General features: G+C 40.1%; 1 protein-coding gene across 1 annotated transcript in view; it reads right to left on the bottom strand.

Moving 5' to 3' along the window:
* Positions 1-21,309, bottom strand: part of LOC126359502 (ubiquitin-protein ligase E3C) — a 199,414-nt gene that overhangs the window by 51,305 nt on the left and 126,800 nt on the right. The window contains exon 10 of the mRNA XM_050007636.1: positions 5,701-5,909. Within this exon, the coding sequence (XP_049863593.1) occupies positions 5,701-5,909 (209 nt within the window). The remainder of the gene's footprint in view (positions 1-5,700; positions 5,910-21,309) is intronic.

Raw genomic sequence — 21,309 nt, 5'->3', positions numbered from 1 at the left:
TTTTCTTAACAGGTGGCATCATAAGATACTCAATTCACCTATTTATCCTTCCCCATGCTGGTGTTATTATAGTAATGGCAGTCTCCTTTAACTATTTCGAAATTGTGCTGGGAGTAAATTATTAGAGACTCATGATATTTTCGGTAATTTTGTGACACTGTTAATGTTCAGTGTTTCCATTCATATTTTTAGAATTCAAAAACAGTGTTAACTAAAAAACTCCTTTGCAGTGTTTTGTCAAAAAAGCAGGGAATTAGACTTTTTTTGTTACCAGTTTCCATAGTGACATGCCTGACACAAATTATTACATGAAATTACACAGTGCAAATGATATCTGAAGTGAAAGTGAAAAAATGATAAGGCAGAAGCATCTGCAGTTGTTCCAAAGACCAGTAGCTATGTATTTACTTACCATGTCGACTGTAGTAAGAATGAAAGTGAAAAAAATTGAAAGTTAAAAATATCACAACAGAAAAGTGATAACTGTAAAAGTAGGCCTAAATACTGTAGCAAATTCGGGAAATACAACAAAAACGTGATTACTGTAAAAGTAGACCTAAATACTGTAGCAAATTCGGTGATTACTGACAGCTATGTATGCTTGAGTAAGAGGAGTGGGAGGGGGGGGGGGTTAAGGTGGAGGATATAGACTGTTGGGTACGAAATTCAATAGGGTATAAGCTGGTTCTGTCCCAGAAATACTCTCTCAACTCCCCTCCTCCCCCCTTCCCTTATCCCAGGTTCCCAACTTCCTGAAGTACATATACCCAAACACCCAAGATGCTCCATTGTGGCTGGTTACCGCTTCCCCCCCAGAGGCAATCTCTGCCCTTGTGGACCAACACCTTCACCCCCTTACCCCTAACCTACCGTATCTATAACAGTTATAAACTACGTCCTCTACTGACTTTCAACAGTTCTTGTTCCTTTAGCAACTGGTACCCTGCTCATCACTGTCAATGCCCTCTCACTCTACACTAACATCCCCTATGCGCATGGGCTGTCACTGTTGAACACTACCTTCCCCATTGCTCTACTGAATCCAAGCCACAGCGTCCTTTATGGTCATGACGGCCAACTATACCCAACCCAATATTGCTTCTCCTTTGAAGGCATCATCTAAAAGCACATCCCTTGTATAGCAGTGGGCACCCACTTAGCACTGCCCTATGCTAACCTATTCATGGGCCATCTAGAGGAATCCTGCCTAACCATCCTGAATTCCAAACACCTCAACTTGGTTCAGATTCACTGATATCATCATCATGATCTGGACCACAGAAGAGGAAGCACCACAAACATTCCTCCAGAACCTCAACACTTTCTCCCCTCTTTGCTGAACCAGGTCGTACAGCCTCTCCACCACTGTACGACAGATCTGTAGTGAGGAGCAACCCTCTCCAAAGTCAGAGAGATCTTCAACAACCAAAATTATCCTCTCATCTTCTCCAAAAGCAGATCTGGTGTGCCTTGTCTCCCTGGTCACCTACCGTCCCCCAGATACCCACTGTCTGGCCACAAAGCAGCACCCCTCTTGGTACACAGTATCATCTGGGACTAGAGCATTTTAACCACATTCTCCATCAGTTCCATCCCAGAAACACTCTCTCAAATCCCCCCCCCCTCCCCCCAATCTCACCATGTCCTTAAATGGAAAATGTTCTCCCCAACCCTCGACTGCCCACCCAACCTACAAAATATCATTGACTGTTCCTACTCTACCCCTGCTCCCAAACCTATGCCTCATGGTCCATATCCCTGCAATTGACCTAGATGCAAAACCTGTCCCATACACCCACACTTCAACTACCCCAGTCCTGTCAGAGGCATCTCCTACACTACATAGGGAAGGGTCAATCGTGCAAGCAGACATGTGATCTACCAACTTAGTTGCAATCACTGTGCCACTATCTTCATGGACATGAATGACAACCAACAAGTTGTCTGTTTGCATGAATACCCACTCCCAAACTGTGGCTGAGGGACAGCTTGCTGAGCGTGCTGCCGAACATAATTTGATTCATTTCATCCACTGCTTCGCTGTCAGCGCCAAGTGGATTCTTCCCACCAACATAAGATTTTCTGAACTGTGCAGGTGGGAACTCTCCCTGCAACTAATCCTTCATTTCTTAACAGCCCTGGACTCAAATCTTCACTAGTCCCTCTCTTTCACCTGCCTATCGCATACCCTCCTCCAACTCCAGTACTATAAATGCCATCTATCCCACCAATGCACTTAGATAGTCCTTTTCGTCTTCTCTACTTCTTCTCTCCCCCTTCCCCTACAAATTTCTGATGCTACCCCCAGCAGCTTTACTTTGTCCCCACCACATCCTTGCATGGTTGCACCTCATGCCTCTTCTGTACCCCCACTACCCACCCCACCAAACATTGTTGTTCTTCCATCTACAATCACAATTGGGCCTTAGTGCCCAGAAATAAAAAGTGGCCATGTGTGAGTGAGTTGTGCTTGTGTGACAGTTTTCTATGAATGATGAAGGAATTAGTCTGATAGCTGAATATATCAAGCAGTCTTTTTCACTGTGCCTATGAGATTCAACAGTAGCTCTAAATGGTGAGTAGCGATCTAGCCTTTCCAAATTATTGTGATTGCATTCTAGGTTTTCTATTCACAAAATGAGCATGTCTGAGCTGAGGAAGTGAAGGGCCAGCAGTGGGGTGGGGGGAGAGACATAATGGGGATGAAAACAATAAACTTGTCGCTAATGGTAATTTAAAGAAACACACACACACACACACACACACACACACACACACACACACACAACTGCAAAGCTACACCATAATTCTTAATTATTACCCTGTAACTGCTGATGCATGTCACTGATGGGTAATATATAGAGCAACATATAATTAATAGGTACATTAGAACACTGAAATCCTTACTAACACCCTACAGTTTTCATAATGCTAATAGATATATTTATGCTTGTGTCCTCTGAGTCTTTCGCGACGGCATGAATGAATAAAATGTTCTCGGTTTTTCAGCCGCGTCAATTCAAATAAAATGCTTGAGCATTTTATTTGAATTGACGTGGCTCGAAAACTGGGAACATTTTATTCATATTTATGCTTGGTTTTAAAGTCTTTTGAAAGGTCAAAATTTGGCTGACAAAAGTGCATGTCGACTCTACAATTTGTAAGAAACACATTAATTTCATACAATGAATTAAGTGAGTCTGTGGGTCATCAGAATTCTTACATCTTTAATGCTGATGATCAGTTATTGTCTGACACAGCCTTGAATACCAAAACCTGGTTTACCAGACTGATAGGTACTGCTGAAAATCTACTGGTTGTGTATATTGATCGGCAAATGACAGTTAACAGCTCACAGCATTCCTAGTCATGACATGAAAAACAGGGCCTCAAATAATTTCTCAACACATTGTGTGGAACACAGGTGTGTCATGGGCAAAGGAAAATTAAAAAGGCGAATTACATAAGCATTAGCCACACATTTTAATAGCATTAGTAAAGCCATTATGTCAACTTGCATCACTACCTGGCAGCCTCCATTCCATGAGAGACTCATAATGCACATTATGTAGTATATAATCTTTCACCATTACCAACGTGTGCAAAATACAAAAGAAAATGCATGATTTTTTTTAAGAAAATGTGTTGGGTACACAGGGTGTATACATGGACAAGGAAAGAAATTCCCGAATTTTTCCCAGATTTCCCGGTTGAAAATACACTTTCTCCCAGGTGAAAATACACTTCATCCATGTTAAGTGACAGTATACTTTTACTCGGCACTCTAAAACTTATCACTCTTTTGAATGATTATGGTTTTCTACACAGACGTAGAATCTGCATTTTTTACGTAGGTATAAATTCAAATTCCGCCAAACACTGCTTGTTATTTTCCGAAGCAATGAAACTGAGATTGCGATATGCTTTCGTGAGCCATTCATAGCTCATGTCACGTGATCTCGCCACCTCATGACAGCATAGGACACGCGATGTAGTCAACCAATAGCAAAATCACTCTTAAATAATGCAAACACACAAAAAAGAGAAGTTAATGGTTTAAATTAATATACATAGTGTTGCTACAAAAAAACAAAGCTTTCACAAATTATATTGGTCTCTAAGATTAATAAGCTGCAGGAGAAGCTAAGCTTCCACATATAAAATGCTGATCTGTTCGCGAGTGTTACACTTAAAGATACATCACACAAATGTGCCAGTAAAATTTTAAATAACGACGTAAATGTCTGATCTAGGCTCAAAATCCTTGAAGATGATCGTCCTCAAAGAGTTGATTTTTAAATGGGAATCAAACACTCTGTGATTTAAGAAATTTATTGTACATTCTTGCACATAGTTCATCTTGCGTAAAAGAAAATTTACTTTCAAAGTAACACTTTTCAAACCACCATTCGCAATATTTTCCCGTGACCTGTTAGAAATTAGGTTCATTTCAGCAGTCGCCAGACAGCACCAGATAACAGGCGTCGCCGCGCTTGCGCAGCTACGATAACGCAGGAAGCCCCCATGTTCGCACATGTAAAACATTAAAAAATCTTGCATTATGTCATAAAATTCGTGAACCATACTAAAATGCATAATTCGGCTTAAAGTGCACAACCGTATGTCCAGATCCGGATGTAAATTTCCTTGGAGTGCCAGTACCATATTATCTCATGTTTGGTTCATTATTATGGCATAATGCCATACGAGCTAGAAGATGGAAACGTGCACTTCAGATGCAGCGAACAGTTGAAACTAGCCAACAGTATGAAATTAAACACTTTGTTTCAAATAAATTGACTGCCTCAAAGCAAAAGATTAATAAAAGCCAAATCTCTTTAGCAAAGCAACAAAAATAACTTCATTCTTCTGCAAGGCAATTAATGCTTGACTGTCAGAAAGGTGGAAATAAAACCTGAAACTAACAACATATTTTAGCCTTCCGTAATTATGCGAGTGTATTTTAATTCATTTGGTAGCTCCCGGCCACAGAAATCCATTTTGTTTTCATTTAAAGTGAGAGCAATAAACGAAGAGCAGACAGCAAAATCACTAAACGTAAACACATGTCACGTGGAGACTCCCCACCTCAACTCAGCCTGCTCTGTGCATCAGCCCCGGATCTACGATATTTCCTAACTGGGGAAATATTAAGTAGTGGCACCCAGCCATACTTCTGTAACCAGAAGCGGGAGAAGGTACTACTCATACGCTGCTCAACTGCGCATTCGCAAGAGCCCGCCCGCAACTGCTCAAAAGAATCTAATTTTAACAGTTGTCACGTGATGCTCATCGGAGGCAATTTGTTATAAACATTGCATAGTATTCCTAAAGCCTTTGACACACTTTGGTTGGCAGACGCTTGTAAGAGCACTGTATTTTGTTGTTGTTTATCGTGCATATCCTTGGCGACTTCAGTTTTATTTTTTCTCTCGTTCATGTTTTGTCGCTGCAGTATTATTCTGCAGAAGCGGGGTACAGTAATATCCTTCATGAGAGTATTGGTTCTTACCAGTCAAAATCACAAATATGTAACTGGTAACTAAAACAATGAAAAATTCCCGGGTTTCTCCCGGATCTCCCGGGTCATATACACCCTGGTACAGTAACAAGCCTCACACTTCTGTAACTTCTTTAGCAGAAGGTATCCTGTAACAAATAAAAATATAAAACTTTGGAAGTTATTTCCAGTTAACAGACCTTAAACAAATGTGCCCACATCTGTGTGTCCTGTGGACATGCTGGAGCTGGCTGCTCTCTGCCCCGTACTGCTGCCTTATAATCATCACGTACAGAAGGCCTCGAGTCTGGAAATGCCAACTCTACCAAACCAAGGGAGACTTCTTTGAGTGTTAGCGACAGCTGTACAAGGCTTGACAATGTGAAAGGCATTGTTGGAGGGCTACCACCTAAAAATCAAAGAAAATAATTATTCAAGAAGGTTTCACTCATTTTCTTAAAAATCACAAAAATTTACTTTAAGTCAACAAGTACCACATCTCACAACACCACCCTTACAAGAGTGAGTAGTAGGAATGGAGGGAGGGGGTTGGTGTAAACCAGAGGGAAGGGGGTTTATGAAGTATTTGTAATATTTTGGAAGGTGAATGGCGACTGCTAAAGAAAGTGTGTAATACCATCTTTTAAATCATTTTCTCAGGGGGGGGGGGGGGTACCTGACTACACTATATTTATTCCTTTCCCTGACAAATTAGAGGCGAGGGGAGGGGGGGGGGGGGGCGACACACGATTCACACACCCTGTTGCACCCCAATATGGGCGCACGCAGCTCACTATAACCGCCTTAGTGGTACCTAAAACAATTTTACGCTATTTCTTGTAATCTGTTTAGAATAGATGATAAATTGCTGAAGCAATATGCACCAGGATATGTATGTTTTGCATATTTCACTTTCACACCACCATAATATATCATTTGACATTGAGGAAAGTGTTTGACAACCTCATGGACCTCTGAACCCTCTATCTATATTACTATACAAATACAGATTGTAGTTTAATATTGTTACCAAAAATCTCATGAGGTTCTTGACCAATTTACTTCCTATTTTTACACAATACTCTAATAACTTTCAGACCGGCATAGGCTACATATTTTTAATATACCAGGTGATCAAAAAGTCAGTATAAATTTGAAAACTGAGTAAATCATGGAATAATGTGGATAGAGAGGTACAAACACATGCTTGGAATGACATGGGGTTTTATTAGAACCAAAAAAATACAAAAGTTCAAAAAATGTCTGACAGATGGCGCTCCATCTCGTCAGAATAGCAATAATTAGCATATAAAAGTAAGACAAAGCAAAGATGATGTTCTTTACAGAAAATGCTCAATTTGTCCACCATCATTCCTCAACAATAGCTGTAGTTGAGGAATAATGTTGTGAACAGCACTGTAAAGGATATCCGGAGTTATGGTGAGGCATTGGCGTCAGATGTTGTCTTTCAGCACCCCTAGAGATGTCGGTCGATCACAATACACTTTCGACTACAGGTAGCCCCAAAGCCAATAATCGCACGGACTGAGGTCTGAGGACCTGGGAGGCCAAGCATGACGAAAGTTGTGGCTGAGCACACGATCACCACCAAAAGATATGTGCAAGATATCTTTCATGCACCTAACAATATGAGGTGGAGCGCCATCCTGCATAAACAGTGTATGTTCCAGCAGATGTTTATCAGCCAGGCTGGGCACGATGCGATTCTGTAACATATCAGTGTACCTCTCACCCGTCATGGTAGCACTTACAAAACCAGAATCATGCATTTCTCCGAAGAAAAAAGGCCCGATAACGGTAGATGTGGTAAATCCAACCCATTCCGTGACTTTCTCTTCATGCAATGGAGTTTCCACGACAGTTCTAGGATTTTCGGTAGCCCAAATTCTGCAGTTGTGAGCGTTGACAGACCCTCTGAGCGTGAAGTGAGCTTTGTCGGTCCACAACACGTTACTCAACCAATTGTCATCTTCTGCCATCTTTTGAAAAGCCCACACCGCAAATGCCCTCCACTTTACTAAATCGCCAGGTAACAGTTCATGATGCCGATGAATTTTGTATGGATAGCATCAGAGGGTACGCCTAAGTGCCAACAAAACAGTAGTGTATGGAATACCGGTGCGACATGCGACTGCACGAGCTCTGACTTCCCTGTGCTTAGACGAACACGCTACAGTCTCCATTTCTTCCTGAACTGTCTCAGCAGCATCACGCCTTGTGCTCGGTCGGCCACCACGGGGTCTATCACCTATCAACCCATGGCTTCGAACTTCGAAATCATTCTCCCCATAGCTGCATTTGTCAACGGTCCTTTACCTGTTCGAATCCCCTTCCTACGATAGGATCATAACGCTGAACTAGCACATTCCCCATTCTGATAATACAACTTCACTAAAAGCGCCTTTTCAGGTAACGTCAACATGCTGTGACTGCTGGCGCATCTGATTCTCTCACTCATTACAGCTCCTTTTATATACGATTGTCATGCGCAGTCACTGATGTTTTGCTGTCCAGCACCATCTGTCGGACATTTTGTGAACTCTGTGTGTGTGTGTGTGTGTGTGTGTGTGTGTGTGTGTGTGTGTGTGTGTGTGTGTGTTTTAGTTTTTTTTTTTTTTGTTCTAATAAAACCACACTTCATTCCAAGCATGTGTGTCAGTTTTTACCTCTCTATCTACGTTATTCTACATTATTCTGTAGTTTATTAAGTTTTCAAATGTATACTGACTTTTTGATCACCCAGTACATTGTGTAGAAACATACACTACATAGAGACGAAATGCAGTTAACAAAAATCTTGAAATGTTCCTGACCAATTTAGTTCAAATTTTTAGATGCAACTCAAATGAACATTTCTGGAAAGAAATAGAGTAACCATTTTTCAAACAACATACATAGTATATAAAAACCCTATACCTACACACCTGTACAAAAATAAGTTGTTTAATGTTGTTACCTAAAATCTTTAATAGTTCTTGACTGATTTACTTCAAATTTTTCCATGTTGCCTAAATAAACATCAAATGGACACTGACTATATGCATGGGTCATTCAATAATTAAAGAGAGAAATTGGTCTGGAGAAAAAAGCATTTATTTTGACAAAACAATACTTTTTCTACTTTTCAACATAATCCCCTTGAACATTTATGTACTTGTTCCAATGACCTACAAGCTTTTTTATTCCAGTTACAAAAAACTCTATCTTGATGCTTTGAACCAATTTCTCACAAACTTTTTCATGTCCTTGTTACCCTGGAACCTCTTCCCATGTAATGCCTCCTTCTGGGCACCAAACACATGGAAATCGCTAGGTGCTAAATCAGGCCTGTAAAGGAGATGAGGCAGTACCTTCCATCCCTTTTTGTCGATAGTTTCATAGATTAGTTGAGCAATATGAGGACAGGCATTGTCTTGCTGGAGAATCACACCTCTCCGAGATTCATGACGTCTCTCTCTCTCTCTCTTTCTCTCTCTCTCTCTCTCTCTCTCTCTCTCTCTCTCTCATGGCTGGCTTCACCTTGTTTAAAAGCAAATCTGAGTAGTAGTGGCTGTTCATTGCATGCTCCTCTTTATGAGATAATCACAAAAAACTGGACCTTCAACATGAATTTTCTTCCTGATGCTTGGGTTTTGAATTTTTTCTTGACCAGTGAGTTGGTGTGCTTCCACTTCATGCTTTGTCTTTTTGATTCTGGCTCATAATAGTGAACCCAAGTTTCATCACAAGTTAAAATTTTGTTGAAGAAGTGCCCACCGTCTCTTTTGTAACTATCCTTTAGCTCTGTGCACACTCTCAACCCTGACTCCTTGTGAAGCCGTGTCAACTGCTTTGGGACCCATCTTGCACATGTCTTCTTGTACTTCAGCTTGTTACAGATACTGTTATGAACTATATCAGTACAAACTTCAACCTTATCAACTTCATTTCCCACAGTCACATGGCAGTTGGTACGAATAATGTCAGCAATTTGACTTTAAAATGAGGGACTTGAAACTGTCACTTGGCCAGAACAGTGTTTGTCAGTCATTGAGTCACGAACATTTTTGAATTACTCTACCCGCTTGTAAAAATTTGCACGATTCATACAACATTCACCATAAACTTTATACCTTCTACAATATATATATTCACTGGTTTCTCGCCTTCTGCAAGTAAACGAATAACAATATGTTTTTCAACTAATGTGGACGTTTCAAGCGGACTTGCCGTCTTGAAATGAATTTTTTATATTATAAACAAAACAATGTTGATACATCAGCTGATTAGGGCTCATCCCAGTGATGCTTACTAACAATTTTTCCCCATACCAATTTGTCTCTCTAATTATTGAATGACACTTGTAAATACAGGTACACTATGTGATCAAAAGTATCCGGACAACTGGCTGAAAATGACTTACAAGTTTGTTGTGCCCTCCATTAGTAATGCTGGAAATCAGTATGGTGTTGGTCCAACATTAGCCTTGATGACAGCTTCCACTCTCGCAGGCATATGTTCAATCAGGTGATTGAAGGTTTCTAGGGGAATGGCAGCCCACTCTTCATGGAGTGCTGGACTGAGGAGAGGTATTGATATCTGTCAGTGAGGCCTGGCAAAACGTCCGCATCCCAAAACATCCCAAAGGTGTTCTATAGGATTCAGGTCAGGACTCTGTGCAGGCCAGTCCATTACAGGGATATTATTGTCGTGTAACCAGTCCACCACAGACCATGCATTATGAAGAGGTGCTCGATTGTGTTTAAAGATGCAGTCACCATTCCCTGAATTGCTCTTCAACAGTGGGAAGCAAGAAGGTGCTTGAAACATTAATCTAGGCCTATGCTGTGGTAGTGCCACACAAAATGACAAGGTGAGCAAGTCATCTGAATGAAAGCCACGAGCACACTATAACACCACTACCTCCAAGTTTTACTGTTGGCACTACACACACTGACAGATAACGTTCACTGGGCATTCGCCATATCCAAACCCTGCCATCGGATCGCCACACTGTGTACTGCAATTCATCATTCCACACAACATTTTCCCACTGTTCAATCATCAAAAGTTTAGGTTCCTTACACCAAGCGAGGTGTCGTTTGACATGTACCGGCGTAATGTGATGCTTATGAGCAGTCGCTCGACCATGAAATCCAAGTTTTCTCACCTCCCGCCTAACTGTCATAGTACTTGCAGTGGATTCTGATGCAGTTTGAAATGCCTGTGTAATGGTCTGGATAGATGTCTGCCAATTACACATTACGATCCTCTTCAATTGTCGGCAGTGTGTCAGTCGACAGAAGAGATCGGCCTGTTCGCTTTTGTGCGGTACGTGTCCCTTCATGTTTCCACTTCACTATCACATCAGAAACAGTGGACCTAGAGCTGTTTAGGAGTGTGGAAATCTTGCATACAGATGTATGACACAAGTGACACCCACTCACCTGACCACATTCGAATTCTGGGAGTTCTGCTGAGTGCCCCATTCTGTTCTCTCATGATGTCTAATGAGTACTGAGGTCGCTGATATGTAGTACCTGGCAGTAGGTGGCATCAAAATGCACCTTATATGAAAAATGTGTTCTTGGTGAGGTCTGGTACTTTTGATCACATAGTGTGTGTTACCACACACACACACACACACACACACACACACACACACACACACACACACACACACAGTATGTAAATCTCTGTTACTGTACACAGAGGTGACAAGTCATGTGACAGTGATAAGCACATATACAGATGCCATTAGTATCTGCAGTGGCAGAGCTGTTACTTCTACTCAGGTGATTCATGTTTAAAGGTATCTGATGTGATTATGGCCACAACAGACTTTGAATGCGGAATGGTTGTTGGAGCTAGGCTCATGATTTCAGACTTAACTATCATGATGGACAATGCAGTGACCATCTGCCTTCACTTAACAATCGAGAGCAATGGCATTTGCGTAGAGATGCCAGTGCTAACAGACAAGCAACACTGTGTGAAATAACTGTGGGACATACAACAAATGTATCTGTTAGGACATTGGGGTGAAATTTGGCATCATTGGGCTATGGCAGCAGATGACCAATCCAAGTGCCTTTGCCAACAACACAACATCAGCTGCAGTGCCTCTCCTGGGCTTATGACCATATTGGTTGGATCCAACACAACTGGAAAATCAAGGCCTGGTCATATGAGTTCCAATTTCACTTTGGAAGAGCTGATGGTAGGGTTCAAGTGTGAAGCAAACCCATGAAGCGACGGACCCAAGTTTCCAACAAGGTACTGAGCAAGCTGGTGGTGGCTCCATAACAGTGTGGGCTGTGTTTACGTTGAATGGACTGGGTCATTTGGTCCTATTAGACCAATCATTGACTAGGAATGGTTATCTTTGACTACTTTAAGACCATTTGCAGCCATTCATGGACTTCATTTCCCAAACAATGATGGAAATTTTATGGATGACAATGCGCCTTGGCACCGGGCCACAACTGTTCACAACTGATTTGAAGAACATTCTGAACAATTCGAGTGAATGATTTGGCCACCCAGATTGACAACATGGGACATAGTCAAGAAGTCCATTGATGTACAGAATTCTGAACTGGAAACACTTGCACAATTATTGATGGTTATAGTGACAGCATGGCTCAATACGTCTACAGGGGCCTTCCAACAACTTGTGGAGTCCATACCATGCTGTCTTGCCACACTGTGCCAGGCAAAAGGAGTTCAATACGATAATAAGAGGTATCCCATGACTTTTGTCACCCCACTGTACAAAGATAATGTTTGTAGTTGTTAGCGAAAATCTAGAAAAGGACTTTCCCAGTTTACTTCAAATTTTTCACGTTGCTCTACTAACCATGAGAGACAAGCTACATATTTTTAATATATATATATATATATATATATATATATATATATATATATATATATAATACTTTAGGGAAATTGTCATTAGCAACAATTTCAAAAAGTTCTTGCCCGTAACTTCAAACTGTTATATGATACCCTAATAACACTCAGATGGACACAGGCTCTTTTCAAATAACAATGTATAGATTTTCTGTTAAAACTCACTGTGAGAAAGAAAATGCTCTGCTTTGAAAATGTGTGGATTTGTTTTCTTTCTCACACTGAGTTTTATCTAAGATATCAGGGCATTTAAACCATTAAACAAATTATTTTTTCCACATATATTCTTTCTCCTTGTACACAATTTTAAACAAGTATTATATACAAAACTGTGTGCTACTTTGTTTCCTTTATCACAATCAGCTTTAAGAGGGAAGTATTTATGCCTTATTGATTTATGATTAGAATACTAGTATGGAATATGAATAAACTGAAACTTTACAATTTTAAGTGACTTCATTTCTCGATCAAGATTTCGTTTGCAGTAACAATAAACAAGGTTCAAAGTAAGAGAGAGAGAGAGAGAGAGAGAGAGAGAGAGAGAGAGAGAGAGGGGGGGGGCAGAGTGGGGGGAGGGGAGAAAATGGGCAGAGAGAGGTGGAAGGAGGGAATAGAGAGAGATGAGGACATGGTGCGAGATTTTTTGGGAGATTAGGACATACATAAAATTCCTATATATATTTAGTAGTTGCAGAGCATTGCCAGTTTCACTAGTTAATTATAAAATGAGGCCTCACATACAGCAAAAGCATGTTCAAACACTTTCAGAAAAATATTCTTTCCTGTAGCACAGAGATGAAGGGAAGTACTAACATAGAAAAACAGCCAGCAGTGCTTCTTTCAAAATTCTGTTTGGATGTGTTTTATTACTGGAAAAAATTATATTATATATAGAAAAGTTTCATTGTTCGGGTCCTGAATCTGGTATCCCAAGTTGCTTCAACAGAGGCCAGAGACTGATGATTCACTATTGAAATAAGCAAATGATGCAACTCACTCTTGGTGGTAGCTATTAGCCCAGCCTGGACCAGACATTTCACCCATGTTGTTGCTCTTCAGGCTATGTCACTTCATAGCATTAGTTAGTGACTTTTATAGTATTGTTGTCTTCTTCAGTTGAAGTCTGGTCTGGGGCAGCTATCCATGCTAGTCAAGCCTGCGTAAGTTTCTTTATAACTACTGCAATCTAAATCCACTTTAACCTATTTACAGTAGTCAAGCCTTTGCCTCCCTCTGCAGTTTTTAATACTCTACCACCACTTGCTTTACACACATTTCCTTTCATTACAGAATGGACTATTCCTCGATGCCCCAGAATGTGTCCTGTTAAAAAATCCCTTCCTTTTGTTTAGTTGTCAAAGCACTTTTCTCTCACATTCTACTCATTAGTTATTTGGCCTAAGCAATCAAATTTCAGCATTCTTCTCTAACACACCATATCAAAAGTCAAAAGCATCTACTCATCACTTGTTTACACTGCTTATTGGACACATTTCATTTCCATACAAGGCTAACCACAACAAAAAAATTATATTGCCTTTTTCAGAAAAGAAACACTTTTTATGCTAGTGCCAGTTAGCATTTTATATCCTCTTTAATTTGACCATCATCAGTTATTTTGCTGCCAAAATAACAAAAGTCATCTACTGCTTTTGGTGTCTCATTTAGTAATCTAATTCTCTCAGCATCCACTGTACATGGGCTACACTCCCTCATTTGACCTTTTTGGTGTGCATCTTATAACATTTTTTCAAACCACTGTCCATTCATTCAATTCATATTTCAAGTCTTTTGTTTTGTCTGACAGAATTTCTATGTCATTGGCAAACCTTATCTGACCTTTTATTTATTTATTTATTTATTATTCTATTCTGCTGCAGCTGAATTATTTATCAAAAGTTCTCCTTGATTTACTTTACTGCTTACTAAACTACAGACTGAATAACATGAAAAAAGCGTAATTCTTGTCTGACTATCTTTTCCCCAACTGCATCCTTTTCACAGCCTTCAACTCTTAAGTGCGGTAAGGTTACAGTACATGTTCCAAACAGTCTTTCACTTGCAGTGTTTATCCCTGGTAAATTCATAATTTGAAAGAGTATTTCAGTCAACAAAGTCACTAAGTCATAGGGCCCATCTCCCTTGTGTGTTCCTACATTTTTTGGAACCTGAACTGATTTTCAACCATGTTGGCTTCTATCAGTTTTACCATTCTTCTGTGGATAATTTGTGTTAATATGTTGACATAACAAACTGATGCTTCAATAGTATTCACACTCATCAGTACCTTCTTTTTCTGGTAATGGTCTTATATTGTTTGTGTAGGTGGAACAGTTTTGGCATGGTTGGGTCTCCCTGGGATATGAACAATTATGAGGGAGTGCCACTTATCCTGTGTGTGTTTCCAGTTGGGTTACTTCAAGCTCTGTCAAATTCTTCTTGCCTGTCAATCTCAATATTTAGAAACTTGTATTCTCTTTTTCCTGCTTCACTTCCAGTTTTTTTTTTCTTTCAGCAACTTAATTTTATATATGCCTACTGAAACTCATCATTTTGCTGATTGTTGTTCTGCTGTCATGACTATTTCATCTCTCGAAGCTACCCATTCATATTCTATTGTATTTCTGCTAGTTCTTGATTAATTCTCTGTGCAATTTCTGGTCATTTTAATTTCCCCAGTCCCATCTTGTTAATTTCCTACCTTTCTGCAATTTCTTCAGCTTTAATCTTAATTTAATAACTAATAGATTATGCTCGGAATCCACATTCACTCTTGAAAATGTTTAGCAATTTAAATTCCAGTTTCTAAATCTTTGTCTTTTCTGGTGTCTACAGGTCTCTTCTATAAATATAATAGTCTTTCATGAACCTTACACCACGTGTTAGCAATGATTAAACTGTGCCATGGGAAAATTTCCAACAGGGGGTTCTCTTCGCATTCCTTTTCCTCAGTCCATGTTCTCTTCCTACCTTTCCTGTCTATTCTCTTCCAACTTTTCCTGCTCTATCAGTCCTAGTCCATCATCAATTAAATTTTTGTCACCCTTAACATACTGAGTAATTTCTTTTATCTCACCCCCCCCCCCCCCCCCAAATGACTGCAACGCTAGTGGGCATATATACAGTGGAATCTCATTAGTACCTCTCTCATTACTGCATTTTCTCGCACAGTACATCCATTTTTGGAAGTTCCAGCACCAACTGAATTAAACACATGTTAAAATGACTAGATTGTGCATTTACCTCCCCACTTGGTGCATTTAAATTTGGTGGTGTGTAATGTTTGGCTGCTGCACTTTTTTCCATTGAGAGTTGTGAGAGTGGCAGGAGAATACAATCGCACACGTGTGGTGCAGAAATATTCAGGGAGGCAGAGCTATTCAGGTGCTGGCAACTTTGCAAGTCATACAGATCATTTGCTAAGGTAGAAATGATGCACAGAAGTAGTTCATATAGGGTGGTGGTAGCTCTAATGACTTCTGTAGTGGCCAAATAAACTGAACAGCATGTAATTCACTTGATGGTCCACTTTGTTGACACTTTAGCATTTGACTGACTTTCAGTCCATGATTGTTTTTAGCTCATGATTTTTTTATATGTACCTGTTTGTCATGGATAAAGGACAGTGAGACAGTTTACTAACAAAGAAAGTGGAACATTATTCAGAAAGTAAACAAAAAAGTGAACACAAAGTCACACATACGGCGTGCTGATATTGCACGAGAACTGGACATTCCTCCCTCAACATGAAATACCACAGTGAGAAAATGAAAATAATTGAAGTAGCATGTTTGGAAGGAGAAAACAGCAAATGAAAAAGAGTGCGCAATGGTCAGATCCAGAAATAGAAAACGTGCTAATAAAGTGTTTAAAGCAAGCTTGTACTTTGAACATTTCACCTGGAGTATAATGGTTCATGCCAAAGCAATATACTTGGGACAAAATTTGGGACTTGTACATTTCGAGGCATCCAATGGCTGGATCAAAAGGTTCCAGAACAGACATAATTTATTACAAAAATATGTTTGATGTGAAGCTGGAAGTGTGAACATTTACACTATACGGTCATAGAAAAACACTCTTCCATCAATTGTAGAAAACTACAGTCCCGATGATTTTTTTAATGCAGTTGAAATGGGCTTATTTTTTAACCTTCTGCATGACAAGACTCTTGAATTCAGAAAAGAAAAATGCCATGGTGGGAAATTTAGTAAAGAGAGACTCTTTTATTATGTTGTAACGAAAGTGGAACAGAAGTACTAGTGCCACTAATAATTGGAAAGGCTAAGAGTCCACAACGCTTCAAAAATATGCAGACAATATATATCTATTGTCAGTGCATGGGCAACAATAACTATATTCTAACAATCCTTGTGTGCCTGGAATGCGCAATAGGGTTTTAGAAATAGGAAAATCATTCTGTTTATCGAGCATTGTGCAGGGCGTCCCCAACACACATCATATCTATGTAATACAAATGAAGTGTTTTTTCTCACAACTGTACACGCCACCTTCAGCCACTAAACCAAGGCATTATAAAATGCCTCAAACAAAAAGATAGGGAGATTCTTATACAGAAGAAGCTGGCTTACCTTCATTCTGCTATGAGAAAGGTTACAATCTTTGACACTATTTATTTTTTAAGATGTGTCTGGGATTCTAAATGCACAATCTCAAATAGCTTCAAGAAAGCTAGCTTTCATCAGATGCCAATACTTACTGAAGACATCACACTGGAAAATGAAGTAAAGCAGCTGAACAACGGCAGAAAACAATGGGGCTAGAAGAAAACACTGACTACCTTAGCTTTGATGAATATGTTGATTGTGACCAAGAGGTTTCCATCTGTCAGTCCATGACAACTGATGTAGTACTACAGGAACAGATGACAAAGAAGCAAGAGGAAAGTGTAGACGAGGATGAATTGGAGCCTCTACTGGTTCCTACAATGTCAAAACCTACAGTTAAGCTTTATATCTAGAGTTTGGAAATTGACAGAGAAGCAATGAACACATTAACTAAGGCGCACAATACAATATTAAAATCAGGACAAAAGAAAGTCAACTGTTGAAATCTTTATGAAGATATGACAATGAACTGTATGTTATCATGCTACAGTTTGGTTAGGCTAACAAAATGTACAATATACCAATACTTTGTTGAAATGACTACCCCTGTTCTGTTACCAGTAGTAATTCACTACTGGGGGGACACTATATGAACCATGTCAGTCTGTTTTCAGAGCAGTAAGTAAAATTTCAATTTTAGTGTATTTTTATTTTTCTTTACCAAATGCCAGGTACTTATTTTGGATGCTAGAGTGTGCATTCTCACATCATGGGACTTTCCTGCATTCCAGTTTGGTGATGGCAAAAGTATATATGCCCAATATACCGGATTCAGACAATGTCACAGTTTTTCTTATTGTATAATAAAGCATAAGTTCGAGAGTTTTTGGGTTTCATGATCCGAATGTGATCTTGAAAAGGAGCATTTAAATTACAATTTTTTTGCTATAGCATGTCATGGTCTCATATTGCCTCAAATGTTGTACCTGTAATTCTATATTTTCACCAACGAAAAAACCATATAATTACTAAATTAGTAATTTTTAGTAGCCTCATGGAGGTAGTACATTACATGTTACATGTGTACATTTCCCATGGGGCAAAAATGTTTTGGTGTATTTGGTGCTTTGTGCAATGTGGTCACACACAAATCTACATGTACATCTACATCTACACAGATACTCCACAAGCCACCATACGGTGTGTGGTGGAAGGTACCCTGTACCACTACTGGTCATTCCCATTAGCATCTATATGCCTCCATGCATAATTCCTGATATATTATCCATGGCCCTTAAGCGCAAAGTATGTTGGTGGCGGTAGAATCGTTCAGCTGTCAGCTTCGAATGATGGTTATTTAAATTTTCTGTATCACATTCTTCAAAGAGAATGTTGCCTTCATTCCAGGGATTCCCATTTGAGTTCCCGAAGCATTTCTTAACAGTTGCGTGTTGTTCAAACTTACTGGTAACAAAACTAGCAGCCTGCATCTAAATGCTTTGATGTCCTCCTTCAATCTGATCTGGTACAGATCCCAAACACTTGAGCAGTATTCAAGAACAGGCACACCAGCATCCTATATGAGATCCCCTTTACAGATGAACCACATTTTCCTAAAATTCTCCCAATAAACCTAAGTTGACCATTCACCTTCCCTACCAAATCCTCACATGCTCATTTCATTTCATATCATTTTGCAACACAACACCCAGATATTTATTTGACATGACCATATCAAGCAGGACAGTATTAATGCTGTATCTGAATGTTACAATTTGTTTTTCCTATTGATCCACATTAACTTAGGTTTTTGCACATTTAGTGCTGCATATAGTCTACAGTATTTCGTAAATACAAGACAACATACCAACAAAATTACATTTGATTTTCAAAGGTACCACCATCTCAAGAAACTTTCACCACAAGGGGATAAAGAACAAAAAAGTTATGTAAACTTCGAACACATGTGCATTTTGTGAACATCCACCTGAAGAGAAGCCTGTCGGTTCAAAGCCAATTACGGCACTATTTACTTCAATACACAGCATTATTAATAAGGGCTGGCAGCTGTCTTTTTCTATGAAAGCATCACATACATTTTGTACATAGCCACAGTCTCAAAACATCACTTTAAGAAAATAGCACAACTTAAAAAAAATCCTAAAAACATCGATCCAATTTATTTTTTCTCTTTGACTAAAGCTTTCTGCTTTGCACAGTATAGAAAAATTACAGATTATTAAAATAGTGTTTACATGGTACGAAACTGATGTTTATCGTTAAAAATGAAGTGGATTAAGAACAAATATTAAACGTGTGTATCTCATCTGAAATAGGGAAAGGGGAGACCATACTGCTTGGTCATAGGTCCCTTGTTCCTACTGTAACAATTCCACAAGGGAAAGAATAAAACTAACTAGACATACAGTACAATACCCAAGAACGACAGAAGAGCAACGAACACAACATGGAACAAAACAGGACAAGAGAAACACAGAGAGGTGCAAGAAACAGGTGAAAGAGAGTAAAAGAGGAGAGAAGAACACTGTGGCTGGTTGGTCATGAAAATAAAAGGATAAGCCAGCCACTCTGCAACACATTAAAACGTCCACTCTAAAAGCACTATGGTGGAAGACACTGGTCGAGAAGCCAGTTATGAAACTTATCAGCCCCGATGACAAAAGCACAGCCAACACCTTGGGCTGACTTGGAACCATCAGTGCACAAAAATATTTTATCAGCAAGTTGTGAGCGAAGTTCAAGAAATTTGCAGCGATAGGTCAGCTCGGGAGTCGAATCCTTCGGCAACGAGCTGAGGTCAAAATGAACACAAACCTGTGTCTGAAGCCAAGGTGGTGAAGGGCTCTCCCTCATTTGGAAAGTGGCAGAAAGTGTGAACTGCAGCTGCTGAAGCAGGTGACACAAGGGGACGCCGGGGGGTCGCAGAGGAGAAATGTACATCTCATACTGGCTGTCAAGAACGTCATTAATACAAAAATAAAAGAAGGGTCACAGGTTGGGTGGCCTGGCACGGAAGAAAGCCGACACGCATACCTAATGAGTAGGATGTCATGATGGTATGACAGTGGTAGTTCACCAGCTTCTGCATAGATTCTCAAAAGGGCTAGTACGGAAGGCACAGTGGCGAGACGGATCCCCAAATGATATATTGTATTGAGGCAGCGTAAGATAGACGGCTGTGCAGAGGAGTAGACAATGCAAACATAATCCAACTTGGAGCAGACAAGATATCGATAGAGGTGGAGGAGGGCATTCCTGTCAGTTCCCCAAGGGGTACCACTCAATACACGAAGGACATTTAGGGACTGGGTGCAGCGTGCAGCCAGTTGGGGAAACCAACTGAGTTTCCTGTCAAACGTAAGCCCTAAGAACTTTGTTGCATCCACAAACGGGAGAACATTTTGGCCCAGTCGCAAGGCCAGTGGAAGAAATACCTTGTACCGCCAGATGTTGACGCAAACGGATTTGGTAGCAGAAAAGCGGAAACCATTTGTGACACTCCATGAAGAGAGACGGTCCAGACAACGCTAAAGACAGCGTTGCAAAAGACACAGCTGCTGGGAGCTGCAATAAATAGTAAAGTCGTTAACGAAAAGAGAGGTGGAAATGCTAGCTGGAAGGCAGTCCATAATGGGGTTGATGGCTATGGCGAAGAGGATGACACTCACTATGGAGCCCTGAGGCACCCTGTTCTCCTGTGAAAAAGTGTGGGATAAGGAGGAACCCACACATACCTGGAAAACTCTGTCTGCTAAAAATTCCCAAATGAAAGTGGGAAGACTACTGCGAAGGCTCCAAGTGTGCATAGTACGTAGAATATCTGTCCGCTAATAGGTATCACAGGCTTTCTCCAAATCAAAGAAAACAGCTACTGTTTCTCGCTTCTGCAATGAACATCGACAGGGTGATGAGATGATCAACCGCTGAGTGGCACTTTAGAAACCCACACTGAGCATTAGTGAGAAGATGGTATGACTCCAGCCACCACACTAATCAACCATTGATCATGCATTCCATCACCTTACAGACGCTGCTGGTAAGGAAAATTGGACAATAGCTGGAAGGAATTGATTTATATTTACTAGACTTAGGTAGGGGAACAATAATAGCTTCACGCCAAAGCATGGGAAATACACCATCAGTCCAAATATGGTTGTAGGTATTGAGGAGAAAGCGTTTTCCTGCAGGAGGAAGATTCTGCAGCATGAGGACGTGGATTGTATCAGACCCAGGAGCAGAGGACCTCGATGAGGAGAGAGCTCGTTTGAGCTCCCTCATAGTAAAAGGAGTTTGTAGTATTCTCAATTC

This window comes from Schistocerca gregaria, chromosome 1 (genome assembly GCF_023897955.1).
Source record: "Schistocerca gregaria isolate iqSchGreg1 chromosome 1, iqSchGreg1.2, whole genome shotgun sequence".
Classification (NCBI taxonomy): domain Eukaryota; kingdom Metazoa; phylum Arthropoda; class Insecta; order Orthoptera; family Acrididae; genus Schistocerca; species Schistocerca gregaria.
Note: the sequence above shows the minus strand (reverse complement) of the source record. Positions and strands in the feature narration are given on the sequence as shown.